The sequence below is a fragment of the Abrus precatorius genome, unplaced genomic scaffold (assembly GCF_003935025.1).
Source record: "Abrus precatorius isolate BTA unplaced genomic scaffold, Abrus_2018 Scaffold11, whole genome shotgun sequence".
Classification (NCBI taxonomy): domain Eukaryota; kingdom Viridiplantae; phylum Streptophyta; class Magnoliopsida; order Fabales; family Fabaceae; genus Abrus; species Abrus precatorius.
In genome coordinates this window covers 28,897,188-28,922,171 of record NW_020874303.1, presented here as the reverse complement: position 1 = coordinate 28,922,171, position 24,984 = coordinate 28,897,188, and the positions used below count along the sequence as shown (strand labels likewise).

Here is a 24,984-nt window from a genome sequence, read left to right as displayed (position 1 = left end):
AATAAAGTGAGAGAATAAGGTTTTCAATTCTTGAGATTATGAAATGTAAAATGTTAATTTATGATTTTGCTTCATATATACAAAATAAAAGGGAGAAGTCCCCACCCACAAGAGCATGATTGTTTTCGTGCTTTCATGTGAGACTCAATAAGTTCAATCACATTCCTCCATCATCATCATCATCATCCTCCGCCCCTATTTTTGTCCATCTCTTTCTCTCTCTCTAAAAAATTATTTCCCAATCCAATCTTCCCCCAACCTCTCATGCTACCATCATTTAGTTCATTTCCATTTTTTTCCTCGTATTATATGCTAGAGGGCACATGCATGTGCTTTTTACCATCTCTTTACTAAAATTTTATTCTTCGTTGTTTAAATCATTCTTAATAAATTAAAAGGTGTTGGAGTATGTTCGTATGATTGAACCGAGCAAGAACAAGAGTGCCAAATGTTTAGGAAAGATGATATTTAAAACTAAAGCATCTCTTTTCCAAGGAGAAGATTTCATATGTATACCCAACTTAATTTGATTAAGCTTTATAAACCTTTGATTATTGTCGCTAATTCCATTTTTTTCTTCTTTTAACATCAATTTCATATTGGCCCGTTTCTTGATTTACCTACATATGTTTTCTGACGCTAACCTTAATTCATCAGCTAGCTTTTATATCTTAATTTAAATTACTTAACCTTGATTCAAGTGTCCTAATTCGACATTCATCTTGTAATGCCATTGCAACAATAGATCTAGATTTTCATCTCGTTCTATACTTCAAAAAGAATAGGATACATATGTACAGTACTTGAAATTCGAGGAACTAGGACGCTGAACTGCGTGTTAATTCTAATAATTGAAAAACAAAGAATTGTTAGAAATTAACGGGGTAATGCTATCTTAAATATTCTTGGTTCAAATGTTCTCTATTCCTTTATTTCTCTAATGAGATTCTACTTTTATTTAAATTTAATCTTTTAAAATTTTAATTGTTACAATCAAGTCTTCAAAATATTTGTTAGTTCAAGTAGTTAAAAATGTAGTAATAGAAATATTTTCATGTTTTTTGTCCCCAATACAAAAACTTAGTTGAACCACTTTCTCGTTTTATTTAATTTTCTTCAAGTCAAAGAATTACGTCAATTACAGTGTTGTGTTTTTTATATTCCTACTTTTCTTTATACACGATCCGCGAGCCATAAATATGAAAAACAATACGACGATATAGTTAAATCACGTGCATCCTCGCCTTTTGCAGAATGAATAGAGTATGAACAACTGTTTGATTGTACATACAAGGGTCCTCCATCTTACATGAACATTTCAACCAAATAAATATGGAAAAAGATTCTAACAAAGAAGAAAACCGAATTCCTACCACTATTCTTACAAAAAGCTAATTTAAAGGTAGTTCCATCAATCAGCTCCATGGGCGACCGCTGCCATAACCCCTTCCACGGTCTCGGAAGCCTCCTGATTGATAATGGAAGGAATATAAACGAGATTTTCATAAATCAAATGTGCATAGCAAATAAAGCATGAATTCTGTAAATGCTAAATGTTATAAATTTGAAAAAAGCCTCCCGCCCCAGCACTCTCAAACTGAGCATTAGATCACAAACTTTCACTTACCAAATCATTCCGCATAACTCCCATTAGAAGCTGCCATTGAGTGAGTGGTAAAATATAATTTTACTAAAAAAAGACAGGCCAAGAAACCAAATAAAATAACTCCCTTTGAATCCATGTCATCCAAACATAATTAAGGTATACAGTATACCCTCAACCAAAAATTGAGGGCAGAGGCAGGGAACCAATATATGTATGGGTATATAGTAGCCAAGTTATATGCGAGTCCAGTTAAACAACTAACCTGAAGGTGGAGGAGGTGCACCACGCCCCATTGCTGCCAATTCAGGACTCACTCTCTGTCCAGCTTCCTCAAGTATGGATATAAGTTCCTTTGCAAATCTGGCATTGGCAGCTGTGAAGAATGTATATGCAGTTCCTTTTGCACCAGCTCTCCCAGTTCGACCAATGCGATGAACATAATCCTCAAGTGATCCCGGAAAGTCATAATTTATCACATACTTCACATCCTTCACATCTATCAGCAACCAAATAACAGAAAGGATCAAGATACAAATGGACAGCGATCAGTGTAAGTTAAAAACAACATTTTCTTAAACAAAAGTGTCCAATTCAACCAGGAGCAAAAGAAACCTAATGCAAATAGTTTTTTGGTTAAATTATTCCACAACAAGTCCACATAAAATTTGTTGAACTTTTAAATAGGTTCTCATTGTTTGTCTTTATGCCCCATAAATATTAGTCCTTAAATGCTAATTACCTTTAACTTTTGCTAAACCATATTAAGTAATGAACCTATTTGAAAGCTCAGATTAAGTATAAACACTTATTTGATTGTGCTGTCTGTCAAATAAATCCATAGTTTATCTATGTTTTTAATATGTCACTGTAATTTAACAAAAAGTTGTTGGAGTCTGTTCATGAGTAAGGACTTATTTAAAATCATAGGAACTCCACCAATTTTTTAAACTATAAAGACTTATTTATAAATTTAGTGAAACTATAAGGACTTAAGAGAATAATTTAACCTAGCTTTAATTACATAGCCTTGGGCTCTTTTTGGATACGAAGGTTACATTGATGTGCACAAAGAATTGAACCCAATGGTTTTAACCAATAAAAAATAGAACTTGAAGTCATCAGTAACAGAAACAACCATTTACTATTCAAGCCACCACATAAAGTAAGAATGGCTTATACATGATATGAGATTGACCCGCAGCATAAGGCAATTACAACTTTCGATGGCAAACAATTCAAGCAGAGATTATCCATCATCACAGAGGAAATTGCCAATATGAACTGGGGCTCATGGCTGCAAAAATAAAAATTATAATGGCAAGGATAACTAAGATTGCTTGGTCCAAACAACAAATAAGTTTCTCGCATTAGTTGCATAGGAAAGAGTAAATAAATGCAAAATCTAGCCATAAAAAATGGCTCAAAAGTGCATTAAAAAAATTAGGAAGTTAAAAAGTATTTAAAATATATGGTGGAAGGAACCTAGTCTTAACATTAAATTAATTCAGATAAATCCTCTTCAACAAAAGTATTGTATATTTCCAAAACTAGAGTTAGAGCACTATTTCAATTTCTTATACTGAATAAGAATGTCATTTAAACAACTATGCAAAAACTTCTGTACCTAAACCACGAGCTGCCACATCTGTTGCAGTCATAATAGGGCTCTTTCCAGATTTAAACTCTGAGAGCACCCAATCTCTTTCTGCTTGACTTTTATCTCCATGAATTGAAAGTGCAGGCCAACCATCCATGCGGAGCTGCCTAGTAATCTGATCACATCCTTTCTTAGTATCCATGAATATCAGTATTCGGCTGCCATCCATGATATCCTCCAGCAACTTCACCAATCTGACAAATAAGTTGACTAGATTAGGTGGTTCTTCTATCTGATAAGGGGTTAAAGTTAGGACTGCGAGTGAAAATAATATAGCATATTATCATATCCTACTTATCATATTTTTGCCTTTCAGGAATAATGTCAACATATTGCCGTATAGCATGGTTAGCTTTTAAATCTGGAGAACCTATAATTACCTGCATAATGGTTACAGAAATTGTTAATGAAATAATCAATATGTACATTAAATTCTCACAAACAACACCATTCATGAACAAACAAACTCCTTCCTTACAAAAATATAAATCTAAGTGACCACAAACAGAGAAATGGTATTAAAAAACAACTCAAGATGCCCCGACAAGAAAATATCTTACTTTGTATGGGTTATAAAGGAACTGCCTTGCCAATTGTTCAACCTCCTTTGGCCAGGTGGCACTCCAGTACAAAGTTTGACGGTCTGGACGAATCTACATAAAGGAAGGAAAAAAAAAAGAAAAAAAAATCAAACAATCATCAGATAACCAAGAGAATAAACTAATTTAATCTGCAGCTTCAGCAATCTGTGTTTGCTAATCCAACTCAGATTGAATGCCATCAATTTCCATGATGAGCTTATTCATATCATAAGGTGTCCTATCTAGTAAGAAGTGATTTAGAGTAATGTCTCATGATTCAATACATTATGCACTCCTCTCTGGAAGCCACTATTTGGTGCATTGTGTTTGTCCTCAATCCTGAGCTTCTCAAACCAAAATTTCAGATCATTTCAGTTCGATGGGATATAATATAATTTCTTAGCCTTTTCTATGGTTATTATCCAACGGTTGCTTTGAAAGGGTGGGCTTTAACTGAAATCTTACAGGAGTTGCATTCTATCTTGCATTGATGTCATTCAATGCTCTTCAGTTCAGTGTATTGTTGTTTGCTTTTCTCAGAGGATATCTTATCCTTCCTTAGTAGTGACCTTTCTACCAAATAAAATTCTTTTATCCACCCAGATGATAATAATAAAAACAGTTTACTTCCATGATTGCAAGCCTTGGAAATTTGGGCCACTGGGAAAGGAAAGCAAACAAATCACCCCATGAATTCTGTTCCAGGTATCTACATGTTCAGAAATAGGAATAAAATTAGCGGCGATAGAGAACACACATCATACCTATCTCTCTCTCCCTTTCATGAAATAGATACAGCATTCCCAAACGAAACTTAACATAGAATTGCAAGATTACAAACATGCCGATGAAGTATCAAGGAAAGGAATTTGAATATGCAAACCAACACTACCATGACCATCTACCATTTCTTAATATTTACAATTTTAAAATATTAATCAGATGCTAGATAATAAAGTCACCTGAGAGACAATCTTCCGTATCTGAGGATCAAACCCCATGTCCAACATCCTATCAGCTTCATCCAATACCAGGTAGGTAACCCTCCGCAAGTTAGTATGATTTGACTCAAGCATATCAATCAACCTTCCCGGAGTGGCAATTACAATTTCAACACCTGACCCCAAAAGTTACCAAAGACAACATCAAATTCAAAGTCATTACAAAATATAAAGCTAACCTGAAGTTATTACAACAAAAAGGCCAGTCACTTAATACTTACTTCACCACATACCTTTCTGGAGATCACGCACCTGAGGCCCCTTTGGAACCCCACCATATATGCACGTACTCTTAATCCTAGATGAGGCACCAAATTTAGTAGCCTCTTGTTGTATCTGGACAGCAAGTTCACGTGTCGGAGCCAAAACTAACACAATAGGTCCATCCCCAGGATCTGAAAAACACAGCAAACGAATTAAAAGACAATCAAAACAAAAGGTGTCAAAGGCAAACAAAGGCACCACCTTAAACATAACATCCCAGTCACATTGTTTAACTTCCTCATGAGCTCACCTAAAATTGGCTGGGCATTAACGTGCACAATTGCAGGCAACAAGTACGCAAGCGTCTTCCCTGATCCCGTTTCCGCAATTCCTATAAGATCACGTCCCTTCAGAGCCATAGGCCAACCCTGGGACTGAATCGGTGTAGGTTCAACAAACCCAGCTTTCTTAATTTCTTGCATTACATATTCTGGTTAAATCAATCAACGTCGCAAAATCAGTAACAACGTTAAAAAACACAGCATCCTTGTAACAACCAAAAAACTAATTATAGCACGAGAATCATATACGTAAGTACCCGGAAAACCGACATCGTGAAAGCTTTTAACAGGTTTCGGAACATCTCGGCCTTCGACGGTGATATCACGCCGTTGACGATACTCGTTAACTTCGGCCTCCGTCATTTCCCTAACGGCGATTGCTTCGTTGTAGAAGTTTTTCTCGAAATGAGGCAACCCATCCAAATTAAGTTTCCGGGGCGACCCTGACCCGCCGTCGTCGTACTCCCTTCTGCTTGAACCACCGTAGCCTGTAGCTGAAGATGCACCTAGCCCCGAATCACTGACACAAACGAAGCGTTTCAGCAACAGGGAACAGTGATATTCGTGCAGAGAAAAGAACCCAAAAAGAGAGGATTGGAAATTGGAAGAGGGAGTTACCTTCTTCGGTCGCGGTAGGAAGCAGGGTCGCCGGAGCGGCTGTCGTAACGGCTCATGCTTACGTGGCGGAGGCAGAGAGCGGAAGTGGAGCAGAGCAGCACGCCCTACTAGCGCGAGTATGTCGAAGCAGAGCAGCACCGCCCTTCTAAGACACGTTGTAAACAAGTTTTTGGGCCGACAAATAAACGTGAGAGCCCAAGCCCAAGAGCAACAGCGGTAAAAGCCCATTTGAAATACAGAAATATCTTTGGCACTGCCACTTCTATCACTCTGGCCAAACAGAATGCAATTGCAGGGTGTGTTATCCGCTTCATCTTCTTCTCTGAAATTGGAAGTGAGAGGTTCATGGGACACACAACAGAGACTCCCTTATAACCCTAATGCTCCTAGAAAGCTTAAGAAGAACAACGTTCCCGTTCCCATTCCCACTCCCACTTCGACTGCACCAATTACGCGAAAAGAGCAATACATTTCTGATCTTCTCAAGCGCGCCACCCCTCTTCCCACTCTAGGTTTTCGCTTCCTTCTTCTTCCTTTATATTTTCAGTTACCTTCGAATTTCTCGCTTGCTTGTTTTATTGTATTATAATATATTATTCTTACAGCGCACGTAGAAGAGCATGATGAAACCTACTTGGGGCTTGAGAGATGGTTGCCAACTCCACCCAAGGTCGTGAAGCCTCGATCTGTTTTTAACGCTGCTACTTTGGCATACATTGGCGATTGCATATATGAGGTTTGTTTCTTTTTCATTACTTTCTTTTATGAGATAAATAACTTTTCATTAACTACGTCAATTGAACAGGCATAGTTTGTTGCGTAATTTGTATTCCGTAATTCTAAGCATTCTTGTGATTTTTTAAGCTTCTAGATATCTTATTCTCATTCTGTTTTTTATTTTTTTTCATTCTTAAAATATGCAGCTATATGCTCGTAGGCACTTTTTATTTCCTCCCCTTAGTATCGATGAATACAATGATCGTGTTATGGCAGTTGTGCGTTGTGAGGCTCAAGTATGATTTCTTCCTTGCTGCTTTATTTTATCTTCGTGTACTATGTATGCAATGAAGTTAGATCACATGCTAGATCTTGTATAGTTGCATTTTGATGGGCATAAATGCTGCCTTTCATCTTTTCTATCTAATCTATATACTTGTCCTTTACAGATGAAGGGTTTTTTCATTCTCTTTGATATTTCAACGCCAAAAGATGATTCTGATTATTGCATTGGCAATTAATTATTTAATTTCATAATAATATAATGATAGTGGTGGTGGGGAGAGAGACCCTTTGCTGCTTTCGGGTAGTCATGTTAGACTCAGTTGTCACTTATCACCTAATTTTAAGTCTCTGTGTCTTGAACACCATCTATGTTTTTCTCAACTTTGGTACTATTTATGTGTTCTTTGTCCAAATCCATTCATATAGCTTTACATGCATATAAGATTTCTTCCATAGTGTGTTTGACAGAATTTGTTTCTCATGATTGGGCTTTAAATGTTTTCATCACCAGACGTAAATCATGGACCACAATAATGAGCTTTGTTTAAATGGAAAATGATTTAATCCGGGGAGGGAACAAAAGGAATTCACTAAGCATATTTCAGATTGAATTTTAATAATAAAATCATGTGCTTAGCTTTTTTTCCTCTTAACTCTAGCTCACAATCTACAGAAGCTTTTCCTGTAGGCCAAATTTTGTGAGTTTTTCTTCATTGTTTGAATTACTTATTCTAGCTATGCATTGCTAGTGTTTTTACATTGATTGTTACTGACTAATATAAAATATTTTTTGTAATTGAATTATAGCATATAATAAATTGTTCATGTTTTCTGCATTCCAGGATGCATTACTGCAGAAACTTCTTGACACTGACTTCTTATCAGATCAAGAGAGGTTAGAATATGTTACTTTCAGGGCCTCACCCCTCCCTCTCTCTCTCAAGTTCTCAACGCATGTGCTCACACCTAATTTCTCTTTTAGTATAATATTCTATGAAGTCTTGTTGGGAAGATTCTGAAATACAAGATCCTGTTATATGTCTATAATGCTTTCTCTAATTCAAGTCTATATTTTGAATGCATCCTGGTCTCCAATAGTAATTTTGGTTCTCGGAAATGTTCCAAATAAATGAACTTTAATCTTATATACATATTGATCTTTAGTCTGTTCACTATTTTAAAGGTCTATGCTTAGAGATGACTATTGCTCTACATCTTGATTTTTAACCCAGTGCTTCTATATCCCTATATCCTATCCATTCCCAGATTGATTTTGTGTCTCATGCTTGGTAAATGATGATGATTGGATGAAGCCAGTAGATAATAAACATTGTTTAAAAAAAAAAAAAACAAAGGGACTTATTGATGATCATGCTAATACAGTACTGGTTCAATATGGGATAATACACTCCTAGCCTTATAGGAGTTGGGAGATCATAGAAGATCTATTATGATTTCTGTTTTGGCTTATGGCTTTAATGATCTTTTACGCAGGGACGTTCTTCGATGGGGAAAGAATATTGGTTCTAGCAAAACCAAGACAAAGAAACGTGCTGGTGCAGCTGTGTATAGCAGAGCATCTTCACTAGAAACATTAGTCAGTGCCTTCAAACTTTAAGTTCTTTTCTGTTAATAAAAATCATGGCCAAAATAGTTATCTAATTCTTGGGAGTTTCCTTTGTATACTTGCCCGATCTGAAATGGCCATGCCAACTGCAAGTCTAAAACATAGTAATTTGCTTATTATTGTTAAAACTCAAACATAAATAATTAAAAAATTGTCCCTACATTAGGTACCACGTTTTGTTTTAATCCATTAAAAAAAACACTATACATTTGGTACTTAAATGAAAAAATGCTTACTAATGGGTCCTTACGGTTTGTTGACGATACAACAGTTTTGGACAATCAGAGAATTTGATCAGAATAATCAGAAACAAATTATTTTCTATAATTTGAAACTTGTTTTTAGCCTCTTATCTGACACGGACATTGAAATAGGTTGGGTATCTGTATTTGACAAATGTGAATCGCTTGGAAAAACTAATGTTAGAGTTGGGATTCTCAGTTGACTCTTCAATGCCTTTGAATGTGGAGGAAGCAATTGTAAGTTTTACGTTATCCTGTTCAGCACTCCAGCGTATTATTATTTATTTATTCTCAGTCCGCATCCATGTTGGTGTTCTATTCTTGGTTCACTAGGTGCTAATTGCCATTTCTTTTCACTTCTAGACAGGTGAATTAAACAATGGATAAAAGATGATCTTCAGGCAATCTTCCACTGGGGCAAGCAAAACAACTTTTGACTATTTTGTTCTGATCCATTGTATTTTTCTGCATAGCGAATATCCCAGTAAATTGACCTCCTCTTTTACTTTGGTGGGAGAAGCTGTATCAGTACCACATTCTCCATGCTAATCGGAACCCTTTGAGGATGTTGTGCAAAGATTTTGGTACCATAGTTTGTTTGCAATTTATCTTGTTAAGTGGGGTCAGTCAAAAGAAGAGAATAATGCTGGGAACTTTTGGTTATATGTGGTAGATTTGTGTTAGGGTTTGCAATTTTATACGAATTTGGTTGAGTTGGTTCATGTGGGAATTTAGTTAGTTGAATACCAAGGACACAAAGACTAAGATATCTATTTGTAACATTACTGTAGAATAATTATTTAGTTAAAATTTCGATCCAATTACATGTCTCGTAATTTGTAAGTGGCGTTTAGCGCATGTTACTAACAGATGTGATGAGTAAGCAAGTTAGCTGGTGTGCCAGGAAACAAGAAACTTTTTTTTTTAACGCACAAGATGCCCTTCTGATTCCACTAGTGCTTGAAGTTGAAATTCAGAACATGCGATTGATATGGAAAAGGCTCTTAAAACAATTCGTGAAAGCGCTCCACAGATCATATACTATCTGATGATCACTGCAGAGAGAAGAAAGATTAGAAATTTGAGAGTATTTGTGTTAAGAGAAGTTAGAGGTTTGAGTAATAAAAAGGCCTCTTTGCACACTTTCTAGTATAGGATTTTATGTCACAGATTTTTAAAAGTCAGAATTTAAATTGTATTTAACTAAATATAGAAAATGAAGTAGATTTTAAAAAAATTTATTAAAATACATCATATTCCAAGAGAGAGAATGTAAATTACCTCATGTGAATGTGAATAATAAGTACTTTGATTTATCATCTACGATTGAATTGTAAGAATTTTAATACAAGCATAACAACAATATCTAATTCTTTCCCTCCAAACTATATTTATAAATTGATTTAAGTGTACCTAGTCCTATGCAGTTTAACACCATATAGCAAACAATCCCTCTGTGTCTATAATGCATTTGATTTCTTTCCTTTTTTTATGTCAATGCTTTTGATTTCTTGAATTAAGGGAATGTGTGATAGATATAGATTACGGATAAGATAACTAGATAATGACTCATATTATCAGAGGATGACCAGAAGGTTATGATTCCAAATTGTATGTACATACATGACTGCTCATTTGGATGAAGTAGGGTGGGACGACCAACCAGCCAAGACTTTTCGGATATGCTTCCATTAATAGGGCCATCTTCATTGTTCAATACGTGGCATTCCCATCACAGACAGAGATAACCCTGTTTGTTCCCTTTTAAAGTCCTTTGCCTAAAATTTAACCAACTAATCCTCTTAATAACAAATTTCATATTGAAATAAGAACTAATATTTCAGTAAAAACACTAAAAAAGACAATATAATTTTTTCTGGGGTGTGTGTTCCTCGGATTTGCTTTCATCCTACATTATTGGGTACTAGAAACTGCTAACCTCGTGCTACAAATGAAGGGTATCACGTAAAGATAGTGATGGGAGTTGGAACTCATTCTTTACAAATGTAGATAAGACTTAGTGTCATCCTCATCCTTTCAATTTAATATCCATCTTGGTGAGGTTATGTTTATTTAAATTATATATTGGCTTAAAACAATTAATGCATTTTGTACCAAGAGAAGTTGAACCGATAACTGTACAGTATCGTTATCACATAAAAAATGCATGTTATTCTACCCTATCATAAAATTTGAATCGTGGGATTGTTTCATTTGAGACCAAGAGGAAGAAGTGATATGGTTGGCCTCTCTTTCCCGATTAAAGGAACATATAATTTCAACAAATACCCTATAGCCCACACTCTTTTGGAGGCAATATTATCCCTATGCACATTGCACAATTTGTGTGGTTAATTGAACACTTGGCCCATCGTCTCATGAGTATGACAAATGACATTTAACAAAAAAATGTACCTTGTTATAGCATGGGATGTTGGTCCCATATCAACTACCTAGCAACAAAGCAAAACATAGAGTCATAGGGAGAGAACAAGTCAACTTGAGCTATCCGTAAACAATTCATTTGGCCCAGAAACTTCAAAACTTTAAAGAACAGATTATTCGAAGGCAATGGTGGTTGAACCTAAAACACAACAAGTACTATGCCAACTGGGTCTAACCTCATTCAGATATTTTGGTCCCAGACAAGCATGACCAAAAGAGGTTTGTAGATTTTTACTAGTACATGATGTTCTCAGACTACAGATAGAGTATTTATGGGGAAACTACTTTCAATGATGAGGATGAGTAGGCCAAGTTCACCATAGTTTGCACATCTTTTTCTTTCACAAACAATAAATATTTTAGGTATAGTACAGGTGATGACACCAAGATAAACATAATGAGAACAATAAGATGAGTTCAAATGTCATATAAGCAGAGTACATTGCACATGTGAATCTTAATTAATTGCAATAGAACAGTGGTATGATCATTAGAATTTGGGGTACAAAATTATCAATTATATAGATGTAAGTGTCTACCTCGGAAAAAAGAGAAAAATGAGAGATCGGTGAGGCATCATGTTAGGGAAAATTATCCGGCAGTCTAGGACCACCAAGTGTCCATAGTTCCCATCAATTGCCATGTGATACATGGCCATGTTTTTTAATTAAGAAGAAAAATAATAATAAAATTTTGCCATATGCCATAAAGTGTTTAGCCAAAACTATGGACGTGGTAATTTCAAACCACTCAATAATTCTCTTACATTAAGAGATACAGACCCTCGATGCTCGTTATAACCCAGCCAAATTTGATGATTCTAATGATATTTTTTGGCTGTAATTAAATACCAACTAATTATCACTAAGTAAACATTAACATTCATTCATATTAGACAACAGAAAGTAGTTCTCTAAATTATTTTAGCATTAAGAAAACTTATCACAACTACACCCAATACTTTCAAAAAAAAAAAAAAAACCAAAAAAGTGATTGCGTTTGCTTTGAATTTCGATCAAATGAATAATGACAAATTTCGAAGCTAGCTCTATCTTAGTTTATTTTATATTTTGAAAAACAAAGTACATGCATGCTCAAATTTTAAAGAAAACATAAAGGCGAAGAGAAAGACATGATAGACACTTTTCAACTAAAAGAAATCCCCTTAAACACTCTTGCTGTTGAATTACTTACGGGAGCAGCCATCAATGATGCCATGCTTCTTTGATGATTCTATAAAATAACATGGCAAACACCATCATGCTTACAGTTTATGATCATCTGATTGCCGTGTGGAGCTCAATCTCCCAGATTACTAAGTGCTTAATAACTTATATGTTTGATGATGATAAAGCTCAACAACAAATACTTACATAACTGAAGATTTAAATACCCTTCTAATTAACTTTAATATAGTTTGTACTTTCGAAGTACAATAAAACATGATTTTCTCATCAGTAATAAACAAGGTTGAACAACATATAATAGAAAGAAAAAAGTTAAGGGAAAAAAAGAAGAAGGAATGTTTGTAAAATCACTCACATGTGCTATTTTATTGATTGGTAAAATTTGCACACAAGCCCTGAATGAAAAACAAGGAACAATTGTTATTGATTACCCTTCAAATATCCCATGCATTAGCACTTTATTTTTTGACCCACACATTCTAGTGGCCACTGTTGTATAGGATTAAATATTGGGTCATATTATCAAATCCAATGACTAAGGATGGTGACAGTGGAGAGCTACAATGGCTAAGCCACAACAAAGGGTATGTAGCAAACTCATCCTTTTTGAGATAGCTTCCTATGATTGTGGGTTGTGCATGGCTTCCACACCTTTTTCTATCTCAAACTATTTGGATTTGCCAAAAACTTATACGACACTGTTATTATGGATGATATCTATGCTGTGCTTGTGTGTCAATCTCATCCTTGTGTGGCCCTCATTTTTTTTTCACACTTTTATTGTGACTCCCACTCTTCTTTCATTTTATATTTCAGATAAGTACAGCCATGTTCTCTCATTCCCTTTGTCTTTTTAAGGTAAGAAACATTCTCACATTTATTAAACTGAGCTGAAAAAAGGGAAATATTATATTGTTGAATACTAAACTATTTTCCTCTTATGAATTCATTGCAATAAAGGGAAAATGGAAACATGGGGAGGGGGGGGGGGATTATTTATTCTACTTGTAAAAAAAAACTTTTGAATTATTCACTCTCAAATTTTATTTTTTTTCAGTTTTGAAGAAAAAACATCAAATCTTCTTAAACAGAAAGGAAAGCAAAAATAATGACTATTTCGAGCCATTATGAAATACAATTCTATTCAGAAAACAAATGGCGGTCGATTGTTCAATTTAAGTTTCGTATTTTAAATTATTAAAGAAATTCTGTCTCCCTTTTTTTTTTTTTAACAAAAATTCGAATTTTTAGGTCCAACTTTTATCAAGTAAGAGAGGCCTTATAGGATGGAACAGAATTTGGAAAATTGAAAATTGTATTAAGTCCAACCAAAATAAACAATGGGCTATAACGTAAGGGCCCATTGGGGGGACCATCTGATGGCAACTGCAATTTTTATTGTTGACTGCTTAAACATAGCCAAAAATATGTGTAAATGCTAAGACCAGAAAGAAAAAAATTATATTAAAAGGAAAGGGTTGTTTTTGTTAAATAATAAAATAAAATGATGTTACTCTTAAAAATTTTGAAACTATAGGTGTAGTTATATATATATAAAGAGAGAGAGAGAGAGAGAGAGAGAGAGCATGGGCTTTTGTATCAAATAAGTAAAAGTTTTGTATTTATTTAATTAAAAATATTTTAAACATTATTAATCATTTTAATAAATGTTATTTTTTAATCAATACTAAATGTAGTGAGATGTTTACAAGTATTCATCAAAATAATGTTTTAATTTTGAAATGATTTTTTTATAGTTTTAAAATACTAAAATAATTTTTTACATTTTAATTACTAGTAATTTTTAAAAACAAATATTTATAGATTTCAATTTAATTAATTTCATATAATGTGTGTAATTTTTAGATTTATATTTCATCTTTGTATGAATTAATAAATATTCATACAATGCAAAAAGATGATAATTAAATGTATCAAAGGCCTGAAAAGGGTGCAAAATGTAGAAAGTCAAATATAAAAACCAGGTATAAATGTTCAGGAAAAAGACATGATATAATATAGGGTCCAGAAAAAGATTACATTGTCCTTTTCATATCGTTCTTTCTTTAGCCTCTGCAGTTCTCATGTTTTATCTTTGGTTTCCTTTTTATCATCAAATCTTACATTGGGGTCTCTATTTTCCATTAAAACTGATTGTAAATTTCATAATTAAACTCTTATATAACATATAGTATGTTTGAATTTTTGTTAATATGATTTTTTAAGAGTGTGCATTAGACTTTTTGATATACAAAATTAAACACACACTTTGTTCAGAATATGGAGAAAACGGTATATAGATTCATTTATTTATTTTGCCATGTAAATATCAGGTCTCTTCATATTAAATCTATTGTTATATTCCCACAACATTAAAAAAAAAATGGAACACTAAATTATGAGAAAATCTTTATTTAATTATCAGTTCATAATTAAAATCTATATGTAAAACAAAGAGCATTCTTGGTTTCTTACTAATGCGATAAACCATAGTTTATTTTCTGCAACTTTTGAGATTAATAAGCATCCCAATTTTCATTCTGCGCAATCATTGTAACATTTATTGATAGTTTGTTTATCGTTACACGCCGTAGCCCATGTATGTACCCGATTCCTCTCTGTGGATCACGTGCACATCACGTGCTGTCCAATAATTAGGGCACAGGCAAGTGGGTACAGCACAGAGATGCTTATTTTAATTAAGCTCATTAATGGAGTTTTTGTGATGAATAATAACCATACAGAAAAATTCTTTATATATAAAGAATTGGTAACAGTATCTTTGGTTAAAAATAAAAAATGAAAATATTGTATTAATTCTCTAACTAATAGATTATATAATAAAAGGAAATAAAAATATTATTATAAAAATTTATAACTCCTAACAATATATGTTGAGCCATTACTGATATTGGTTGAAATGAAAGACATGAGCTGGCTTTGTATTATATAGTCAACAAAATGGTATTGATGGTCATAAAAAGTTGGAGCAAATGGTGAGGTTTGGGTCCATGTTTGTTTTAGAAGCTAACTAGAATACAGCTATCATCAACTATGTAGATAAGTAGATGCTAATAGTAAGTCACCATGCCATCTTTCCTCTTGAGACTTCTGTGCCATAACATTTATCTTCTAACCAAACAAAACATATCCGAGATTAACAAAGTATTTAATAAAATAAGATTCAATTAAGTGTTTATTTTTAAAAAGTTATATAATTTAAAAGTTTTTTCCTTTTCACAAACTATTATTTTTCATAACCTATTATTTTTAGTCTTTCTAATTAATGTAATTTAACTAAAAATAATGATGTGTGAAAAAATAAAAATTATATTCCAACAAAATATTCTATAGAGACTAAATTTAAATTATAAAATTTGGACTAAATACTTATTTAAACTTCAAAAAGAAGTATATGCATAAACAAAACAATAGAAAGAGAGATAAATGTGCTAAATAGATTGAGGTTCCTTAATAAACAATACTTACAAAATTTCAACAATTTTTAAACTTATGACATAAAAGAAAAAGCTAATGCTTCAAGTTGACGTGTCTAATTGCCTTCATTACAAAGGCAGTGTCCTAGCCTGCTCTTGATTAGACTTTTAAAAGGGTTATTCTAACAAAATGCTCATTAACCAGTGTCCTGAAAATTGATTTTGATTAATAAACTATCTCTATCTTCAATCTTAATAATACATTTGCTTAAATAGGAGTGATTGATCACTGCCTTCCACAACATGTAGATTTTGAATCTGCTCGGGATATTTCCAACACAAATTAATGTATTTTGGTGGTTGCAAAGATTCGAATTTCGGATTTAATCTCCAATAGTTTATAATACCTTCCAACAGAAGCAAAAACCAAACTCCTCTTACACCATTATAAAATCTTGAGTTTCTTTAACATCAAACAAACACCAATTTTTAGCATTTTTTCTCAACGTAATTATTGTATAGATTAGATGTTTAGTTTATGTTACATCAATTCAGTTTATCAAAAGTGTCTAAAACGACATCACTTTATGTTAGATGTGGTTGATACAAAGAGATGATAACAATTAACAACAACTATTACTTGTTTTATGCATCTTTGAAAAAGAAAAAGGAAAACCCACCACCCAGTTAGTGGAACAAACCAAGTGTGAATACATGGATCAATAATTTTACCCCCTGCAAGCTGTTGACACGCATTGAAATTAAGAGAGTCGAGGTGGGTGATGACAGTCATCATCATGCATGCATAATTTCTATTTTATTTTTGCTTTCCTTGTGGATTTGGAAGGTGTAACAGAAATGCAATCAGATTATGCTTATAGTACACAAATAGCAATTGTTTTTTCATATTTTTTATGAGATAAATGCTCGTGATAGTTTAAGGATATTAATTAAACAACATATATTCAATTATATCTGTGGCGATATTTCCGAGCATATAAACAGAGAAACATGCTTTTGGTACTTCTACAGCAAATGTTCACAAGTATAAAAATATTTGTTTAAAGACATAAATTTTATTTCTTAATTTATATTACTACTCTCTTAAGTTGAGATATAAAAATGAACAAAGACAATAATAAAATAAAATAAAATGTTAGTAAGTACTATTTATTATATAGAAAAAGCATGTAAGTAGAAAGTGGAAACTCTGAAGTTAAAGCAGCGTGCGACACATAAGGGAATGTGGCGCGTGGAAATGAAGGTATCAACAAATCTAATGTAAAACACAAAAACATACAGCCCATGACATACGAACCGACCACATTGGGATTGGACGGAGAATCTTTCTCTCTGTCGCTCAAAAATGGTAACTAAAAGCTCGTTTTTAGGGAACTTGCTCTTCGGCCACCCCCAACCCAAACGCGCCTTTACCTTAATTTTCCATTTCTTTAACAAATGACTACTAATAAATTTTAATAACTATTAAAGAGTTGAGAGAAAAGGAAAGAAAAAAAATGAAAATGATTGGATTGGATTGGTTTGAGGCAAGTTCCGCGTCAGGTGTGCGTAAGGACAAGGGTATGTGGGTCCCAAAATTCACTGAAAGAGGGTCCCACTTTCTTTCAAGGGCCAAACAGTTCACTCCTCACTCCTCACTCCTCACTCCTCACCCTTTAAAAGCAGGACCTCCATTTCGTACTAAACCATCTTCAAATTAAAGTGTTTTTAGTTTAATTTCTCAGACCAAAAAATGCTTAGAAAATAGTATAAAACACTGCCTCTTTGAAGCTCCTAGTCGGCTACTCCTACTCTTTTTATTTTTTTTATTTCTTTTTGTGTATATTATTATACCCTTTCATCATCATTCTGCAAAAAGAAAAGAAAGGAATAATAGTAAGTGAAAGAGAGCTCGTAGACAAAACAAGAGTGAGAGAGAGAGAGAGAGAGAGAAAGGAGGGAACAAAAGCCAAAGCCATTTCCTTGTTACTTCCCTCTTTAGGTTTTGAAGCTTTACCAAAGCTGAGGGAGAAGGTTTCAGTGTTCCACTGTTCATTCATGGTCATGGGCTTCAAGCTCATAATGTGGAATGTGCTACTGCTTGTGGCTTGTTCTCTGACTTGTTCTGTCACAGCCTCAGTGTCCTATGATTCAAAGGCTATCACCATTAATGGCCAGAGAAGGATCCTCATTTCTGGATCCATTCATTACCCAAGAAGCACCCCCGAGGTATTGCTCTCAAATGTGCTTCAGGGTCATCTCTTCGTCCTCATCTTTTATTGTTTTTATCAAATGGGTGTCTTAAAGTTTCTTCCTTTTCTGTTTTTAGACGATTTGCATTTCTAAGTTGTGGGGTTACTTTGGTTGTTTGTTTTTCAGATGTGGCCAGATCTTATTCAGAAGGCCAAGGATGGAGGTTTGGATGTGATTCAGACTTATGTTTTCTGGAATGGCCACGAACCTTCACCTGATAAAGTAAGTAGTAATGAAAACTGTGGCTTCTTGTTTTGCTTGCTCTGTTTGACCAGTGCATGGCTTTGAATGAGTAGAGAGAAATAACCAATGTTTTTTTTTTATTACTGTAGTATTATTTTGAGGGGAACTATGATCTGGTGAAGTTCATAAAGTTGGTGCAGCAAGCAGGCCTATATGTTCATCTCAGGATTGGTCCTTATGTCTGTGCTGAGTGGAACTTTGGGTACTGAAACCGTTCATTGCAAAAATTTTGGCATTTGTCAAACTAGAAATATCTTAACAGCTTTTCTTGATTGATTTTTCAGCGGTTTCCCGGTTTGGTTGAAGTACATTCCAGGAATCAGCTTCAGAACAGACAATGGCCCATTTAAGGTTGGATTCTAGTCATCTCTGTATCTTATGAATTGTTAAATATTCTCTGTCTTTTCATCTTTCAGTGGTGTGAGTACCTTCTAACTGCTTTTGATTTTTACATTGCCATGATGAAGTTTCAAATGCAAAAATTTACCAAGAAGATTGTCGATATGATGAAAGCAGAGAGGTTATATGAGTCTCAGGGAGGTCCAATAATTCTATCCCAGGTAGGAAATTGTTCTGTTGAAATTCTAGTTAATCCTCTCACTTGCTTTAATTTTGTTGGATATTTTATTTAGTGATTAGCTTTTCATTGCTTGACTAGAGTGGAGAGGTGTACTAAGATTATTACTTTTACTACTGGTGTTTTTGTACAGATTGAAAATGAATATGGACCTATGGAGTATGAAATTGGTGCTCCCGGTAAAGCATACACTAATTGGGCAGCAGATATGGCTATAGGACTTGGTACGGGTGTTCCATGGGTTATGTGCAAGCAAGATGATGCTCCTGATCCTGTTGTAAGTTCAGCTGAAGTATATCTTTTTAAGAAAACATTTTATAGTGTATATATATAGACATGTTTCTCTATTTCCATAGCTTGTTTTCTTGGGTGGAAAATGGGAATACTAGACAGGGTCATATTTGAAACCTTAATTATCCTGTTCTTGATGCAGTCCTTTTATGCCTCCAAGTATACTTCTAACTTCAAATGTAAAATTTTTAACTTACAGATTAACACTTGCAATGGCTTCTATTGTGATTACTTCTCTCCAAATAAGGCTTACAAGCCAAAGATGTGGACAGAAGCTTGGACTGGCTGGTATTGATGCCCTGTTTCTTATTTTTTAGGTTTCCATGAGAATAAGAAACATAAAGGTTGGAGATATTGCATGATTATTTATTGTCTCTCTTCCTCTTTTATGCTTGCAGGTTTACTGAGTTTGGAGGTCCTGTTCCTCATCGACCTGCTGAGGACTTGGCATTTTCAGTTGCAAGGTTTATACAGAAAGGGGGGTCATTTGTAAATTATTACATGGTAACTTCATTTTTTATTGATTTTAATGTGTGTGTTTCATTTGTTCACCCTTTTTAAATATTCAACCGAGTCCCTTTATTTTGTTCCTTTCAGTATCATGGGGGAACAAATTTTGGTCGAACTGCTGGTGGGCCCTTTATTGCTACAAGCTATGATTATGATGCGCCTATTGATGAATACGGTAAGCGCAAATGTTTCCAAATACCTTGTATGATCAATAAGTACTGATATTATGGTATATTTTTTGTGCTTTTTATGTAGGACCCACAGGGAAAAAATCTCAAAATATAATATAATCTACGAAAAAATATCCATTGTTCTTTAATATTGTGAGGCATAACATGTATTAGACATTGCTGCTGTTCCTTTAATGTTAACTGAAAATCAAAATCTTTTTATATACTGCGAGTCCTGTGAATAATGAATATGGCTGGTACATTTCTCTGGGTTGCTTGTTAATGCGTGGCAACGAAAATCTATTTCATGTAATTGGCAGTTGTGTTTGTTCCAAATCTTTGGTGGGTCCTTGCCTTAGAAATGTTCCATTCATTTGTACTATATGTGAAGATTTTCACATATTTGATATACATATATGCTTATTTTTTGTTTGTTCCTCTGTGCAGGATTGCCCAGACAACCAAAGTGGGGTCATCTGAAGGATTTACACAGAGCAATAAAACTCTCTGAACCAGCCTTAGTATCAGGAGATCCTACTGTAACAAAGATTGGAAGTTATCAAGAGGTATAACTCAAATCAATTATGTGAGAATTATCAATCTTATCTAAACTGCTATATAACCAGACTGATTTTCTATTTTTCATCATTATTGTTCAGGCTCATGTTTTTAAATCAAAAGCAGGAGCGTGTGCTGCATTCCTTGCAAACTATAACCCAAAATCTTATGCAACAGTGGCATTTGGAAGCATGCATTACAACTTGCCTCCTTGGTCTATAAGTATTCTTCCTGACTGCAAGAACACAGTTTATAACACTGCAAGGGTGAGAAAAATTAAACATTTTTATTTCAGATGATTAGTTGGGTTAGTTATAATTTGTAATGGAGATTTGATTACAGAAGAGCTCAACCAAGTATATGTGATAAAGTGGATTTAATTACTTTCTGTATGCAGTTATAGTTTTGTCTTCATGATTGACTTTTTTTTTCATGAAAGTATACATATATATGAAAGGAAAAGAATGAAATTTTTCAAGTGGCAGATTTCAGCCAAAGTAAAAATTCCTAAATCTTTGTACAGATTGGTTCCCAGAGTGCCCAGATGAAGATGACTCGTGTTCCTATTCATGGCGGGCTCTCTTGGCAGGCATTCAATGAACAAACAACCTCTACTGAGGATAGTTCTTTCACCATGACTGGCCTGCTGGAACAGTTAAATACAACAAGGGATTTATCTGACTACCTGTGGTACTCCACAGAGTGAGTGACATACAACTCTGCATTCTGCTTCCTCCTGTCCCCTCTTGTCTCTTACATTCTTTGGCTAGAACACAATTGATAAATCATATTATTCATTTCCTCTTTACTATGACTTACTGATTTATACTTGGCTGCGTCTTTTTTGCTAGTGTTGTGATTGATCCCAATGAAGGATTTTTGAGAAATGGAAAGGATCCTGTCCTAACAGTTCTATCTGCTGGGCATGCTTTGCATGTTTTTGTGAATGGTCAGCTATCAGGTGAGGAGCATAATGTGCTGGTCTAAAAAAATCTGTATCACTTAATTCAGTCACTAACAATAGTCTTTGGGTTCCTGAAATTATTCCAATTCTTCAACTTGTATAGTTGTTGTATGCTTATGCTTTTGAGGGTTCAATAAATTGAAACACTGCATGCAAAATCAATGCATCTAGGCTTCATCAAGTAATTTACCCTATGCCTGATGTGAGACAGCATGGATCTAGTTGTCATGAATGCTTGCTTGACCTTTCGTTTTTAAAACTGTGTAAATAAACTATTTTACTTTGGAAGATAATAATTTTTCAGTAACTTTATTATTAATGCATTGAACCTATTATCTCTTTTTGATCAGGAACTGTATATGGAAGCTTAGAATTCCCTAAACTAACATTTAGCGAGAGTGTGAAGCTCAGAGCTGGTGTTAACAAGATCTCTCTTCTAAGTGTTGCAGTTGGACTCCCAGTTTGTTTTCTCTCTCTCTCTCTTTCGCTCACCCCCCACACCCCCCCCCCCAAAAAAAAAAGAAAAAAGTAAAAGATATTGTCAAATGCCACTGGGCATAGCTGATTTTTCATAATCATGAACTTTGTTGGTTGTGATCATATGACTTATTACTTGTTGCCTGTTGCTGACATGCAGAATGTTGGTCCTCATTTTGAAACATGGAATGCTGGTGTTCTTGGCCCAATTGCATTAAATGGTCTCAATGAGGGGAGAAGGGACTTGTCATGGCAGAAATGGTCTTACAAGGTTCTTCATCAAACATTCACCACACCTCTTTTTGTTGTTTGACTTCACTTGAAATTCATTTAGTTGCATGCTTCATTTAGGTTGGTCTTGAAGGTGAAGCTTTGAGCCTTCATTCTCTCAGTGGAAGTTCCCCAGTCGAGTGGATTCAGGGATCTTTAGTTTCTCGAATGCAGCCATTGACTTGGTACAGAGTGAGTATATCACGAAACCTCTGTAACCTTTCTAAAATCTAAAGTTAAACCAATGTAGGCTCTGCTCTATTTTTATATATATCCACCTGTTCTTAAGATATTTTCCTTTTATTACTATTGCTATATATAATTCTAGTAACTAGAAATTATGGTTGAAGAAATAGATATTTTCTTTTCTTAACCAATTTTTTCTACTTTCCATTGAATATGGGATCAACCACATACTTCCTAAATCTAACTTTTGGTATTTCACAAAGATGAACTTGAAGAAATTAATGGGTAGTTGTATACTGAAAATGGTTACTAAATAACTAGAATAACCAAGAGGAGGGTCTTTTGGGTTGCACTTTATTAAAATATCTAGATATCTATATTCTAAAAAATAATGCATAACATCATTATTATATTTTATCATAAGGATATTTTGGAGTACCTTATAAATAAGTTCTAGTGCTTTGTCTTTTGCATCAAATCAAGTCAATATCAGTTTCAGTTTGTTCAGATTCTATTTTCTCTTATATCTAAACCCCGAAATTTCAACGCACTTGCTGAGAGGCTGGACCTTGAACAATACCTTTAATATTGTTTACAGACAACTTTTGACGCTCCAGCCGGGACTGCACCGTTTGCTTTAGACATGAACAGCATGGGCAAAGGTCAAGTGTGGTTAAATGGACAGAATCTTGGGCGCTACTGGCCTGCTTATAAAGCAACTGGTACATGTGATTACTGTGACTATGCTGGAACTTACAATGAGAATAAATGCAGAAGTAACTGTGGTGAAGCTTCTCAAAGATGGTTAGTGAGAAATATATAGCTTGCCCTGAAATTGTGTAAAGTTGATGAGATAGTATTGACAAACTTATTACTGGCTGCTGGTAATTTCAGGTACCATGTTCCTCATTCATGGCTGAAGCCAACTGGAAATTTATTGGTTGTGTTTGAAGAACTAGGTGGAGATCCCAACGGAATCTTTTTGGTTAGAAGGGATATAGATAGTGTATGCGCTGATATTTATGAGTGGCAGCCAAATCTTATAAGCTATCAGATGCAAGCTTCTGGAAAATCTAGCAAACCTGTGAGACCAAAAGTTCATTTGTCATGTGGCCCTGGACAGAAAATCTCATCAATCAAGTTTGCTAGCTTTGGTACTCCAGTAGGGTCGTGTGGAAACTTCCATGAAGGAAGCTGTCATGCTCACAAGTCATATGATGCATTTGAAAGGGTATTTTCTCTTCTGTTCTCTTGTGTCTTTCGGGATGGTTTCTTTCTGGTGGTGGATAAAGAGCTAATGCAAAATACAATGTTTAATTAAAATATGAATTTTTTATAGTTTATTAGTTCACGGTTGCTATTACTTGGTTCATTATTCAATGATGAATTTGTTGTTGCAGAATTGTGTTGGACAGAATTGGTGCACAGTAACAGTGTCACCTGACAATTTTGGAGGAGATCCATGTCCAAATGTCATGAAGAAACTCTCAGTGGAGGCCATATGTACCTGATCATTTCAACCTCGTAAAATAAAAGGATTAAACTCTAGATTGATTTTTTCCCACAATTCAATACAAGGCTTTTGGATCAACCAAAGTCTACAATTCTAAATCACCAACAAGCATTAGTAATTTGGCTTTCACCAAGGTGAAGTTGCAGAAAACACAACACACTCTGGTTGGAAGCCTGTTAGAGATTGCTGAGATGATTGTGGATACGTGTATATAAATGTGTTGTGCTTGTTATAATACGAAGGCGAAAGGTGAAGATTTGCATCGTGCACGATGAGACGATACTGATTGAGTCCATGTGCAAGTATTTTTAAGATTTAGTTGGAAGTATCTTGCTTCCTGTAGTATTATTTTTCCCTTGTAAGCTGCATTGATAGTGATTTAGTTTCTTTTAACTTGTAAGAAACTTCCCAAGGTAATGAGATCAGGCACAGGCACATTAAATTCAATCAAATTTTTTTGTTTCCTCATTATATGTTTTGGTTTCTGCATAATCCTTGTTGAATTCTTATAGTTTGGGCTTCATTAGCCCATATAGATCCTTGCTACAACCTTTTTTGGGTAAGGACTAAAATGAAGTGGCATAAAATGGTGAACAAAAAGATGTAGAATAAATAGAATAATATTATTTGAAAGATTCAAAACATGATTAAATACATTACATATTTTATCATATTCTACACGTAAGCTTATCTTTAATTTACTGAGCGGGAGAAGATGAGATAGCATTTTTGAAAGGAGAAGTTTGGAATATTGTCGTGTTGGATGATTCTGTTTTCTCTGTGTTGACACGTATACTCACTGCCATAAAATGATCCTTATCTTTAACGAGGGGAAAATAATCTCAATAATAAAAATAATTTCTTAAGATATATTATAGGTCAAGTTAAGTATTTCAAGATCCAAAATTGATTTTATTTCTTTATATACATGGCAAAACATCTTCCACATAGATTAACATTTTAGCTTAATTTATAATTTGAAGTGTTAATCTAGATCAGTAAAAGATAAATCTTGTTTAGAATA

At 34.3% G+C, this 24,984-nt stretch overlaps 3 protein-coding genes across 5 annotated transcripts; 2 read left to right on the top strand and 1 right to left on the bottom strand.

Moving 5' to 3' along the window:
• Positions 1–1,202: 1,202 nt before the first annotated feature.
• LOC113854096 (DEAD-box ATP-dependent RNA helicase 20) lies at positions 1,203–6,139 on the bottom strand. Of its 3 annotated transcripts, XR_003502734.1 has the most exons (11): positions 6,009–6,128; positions 5,648–5,910; positions 5,360–5,539; positions 5,067–5,240; positions 4,807–4,961; positions 4,310–4,553; positions 3,824–3,916; positions 3,558–3,643; positions 3,231–3,457; positions 1,869–2,102; positions 1,204–1,468 (listed from the first exon to the last, which is right to left on the bottom strand). XR_003502734.1 is itself a non-coding variant. In XM_027484951.1 (10 exons), exons 1-10 carry the CDS (start codon positions 6,062–6,064, stop codon positions 1,416–1,418), a joined length of 1,509 nt encoding a protein of 502 aa, XP_027340752.1. In that variant the 5' UTR covers positions 6,065–6,139; the 3' UTR covers positions 1,226–1,415. The 3 variants fall into 3 exon arrangements, 1 of the variants encoding a protein (XP_027340752.1); XR_003502733.1 differs by having other exon boundaries at positions 1,203–1,468; positions 3,824–4,553; positions 6,009–6,135; XM_027484951.1 differs by lacking the exon at positions 4,310–4,553 and having other exon boundaries at positions 1,226–1,468; positions 5,079–5,240; positions 6,009–6,139.
• Positions 6,140–6,276: 137 nt separating this feature from the next.
• On the top strand, positions 6,277–10,946 carry LOC113854534 (mini-ribonuclease 3). The gene is made up of 7 exons (XM_027485562.1): positions 6,277–6,520; positions 6,614–6,744; positions 6,932–7,021; positions 7,853–7,905; positions 8,505–8,607; positions 9,012–9,116; positions 9,243–10,946. Exons 1-7 carry the CDS (start codon positions 6,292–6,294, stop codon positions 9,264–9,266), a joined length of 735 nt encoding a protein of 244 aa, XP_027341363.1. The 5' UTR covers positions 6,277–6,291; the 3' UTR covers positions 9,267–10,946.
• A 6,710-nt stretch (positions 10,947–17,656) lies between these two features.
• LOC113856505 (beta-galactosidase 1-like) lies at positions 17,657–24,404 on the top strand. The gene is made up of 19 exons (XM_027488338.1): positions 17,657–18,177; positions 18,328–18,423; positions 18,534–18,646; positions 18,729–18,795; positions 18,912–19,004; positions 19,155–19,298; positions 19,512–19,600; positions 19,711–19,816; positions 19,910–19,997; positions 20,440–20,558; positions 20,652–20,816; positions 21,074–21,252; positions 21,402–21,511; positions 21,865–21,974; positions 22,152–22,262; positions 22,343–22,453; positions 23,046–23,251; positions 23,342–23,678; positions 23,848–24,404. The coding sequence occupies exons 1-19, from the start codon at positions 18,007–18,009 to the stop codon at positions 23,956–23,958; spliced, it is 2,526 nt and encodes an 841-aa protein (XP_027344139.1). The 5' UTR covers positions 17,657–18,006; the 3' UTR covers positions 23,959–24,404.
• Positions 24,405–24,984: the final 580 nt, after the last annotated feature.

What these genes read in the sequence shown, in the direction of transcription:
- LOC113854534 (XM_027485562.1), top strand. Translation starts at nt 6,292, where the DNA reads ATGCAATTGCAGGGTGTGTTATCCGCTTCATCTTCTTCTCTGAAATTG. An exon ending in CACCCCTCTTCCCACTCTAG is followed by an intron (nt 6,521 to 6,613) that starts GTTTTCGCTTCC and finishes TTATTCTTACAG; the next exon opens with CGCACGTAGAAGAGCATGAT. An exon ending in TTGTGCGTTGTGAGGCTCAA is followed by an intron (nt 7,022 to 7,852) that starts GTATGATTTCTT and finishes TCTGCATTCCAG; the next exon opens with GATGCATTACTGCAGAAACT.
- LOC113854096 (XM_027484951.1), bottom strand. Translation starts at nt 6,064, where the DNA reads ATGAGCCGTTACGACAGCCGCTCCGGCGACCCTGCTTCCTACCGCGAC. An exon ending in GAAAGGCAAAAATATGATAA is followed by an intron (nt 3,458 to 3,557) that starts GTAGGATATGAT and finishes CTTATTTGTCAG; the next exon opens with ATTGGTGAAGTTGCTGGAGG. An exon ending in TGTGGCAGCTCGTGGTTTAG is followed by an intron (nt 2,103 to 3,230) that starts GTACAGAAGTTT and finishes GGTTGCTGATAG; the next exon opens with ATGTGAAGGATGTGAAGTAT.
- LOC113856505 (XM_027488338.1), top strand. Translation starts at nt 18,007, where the DNA reads ATGGTCATGGGCTTCAAGCTCATAATGTGGAATGTGCTACTGCTTGTG. An exon ending in CAGTTTATAACACTGCAAGG is followed by an intron (nt 20,817 to 21,073) that starts GTGAGAAAAATT and finishes ATCTTTGTACAG; the next exon opens with ATTGGTTCCCAGAGTGCCCA. An exon ending in GGTGAAGCTTCTCAAAGATG is followed by an intron (nt 23,252 to 23,341) that starts GTTAGTGAGAAA and finishes TGGTAATTTCAG; the next exon opens with GTACCATGTTCCTCATTCAT.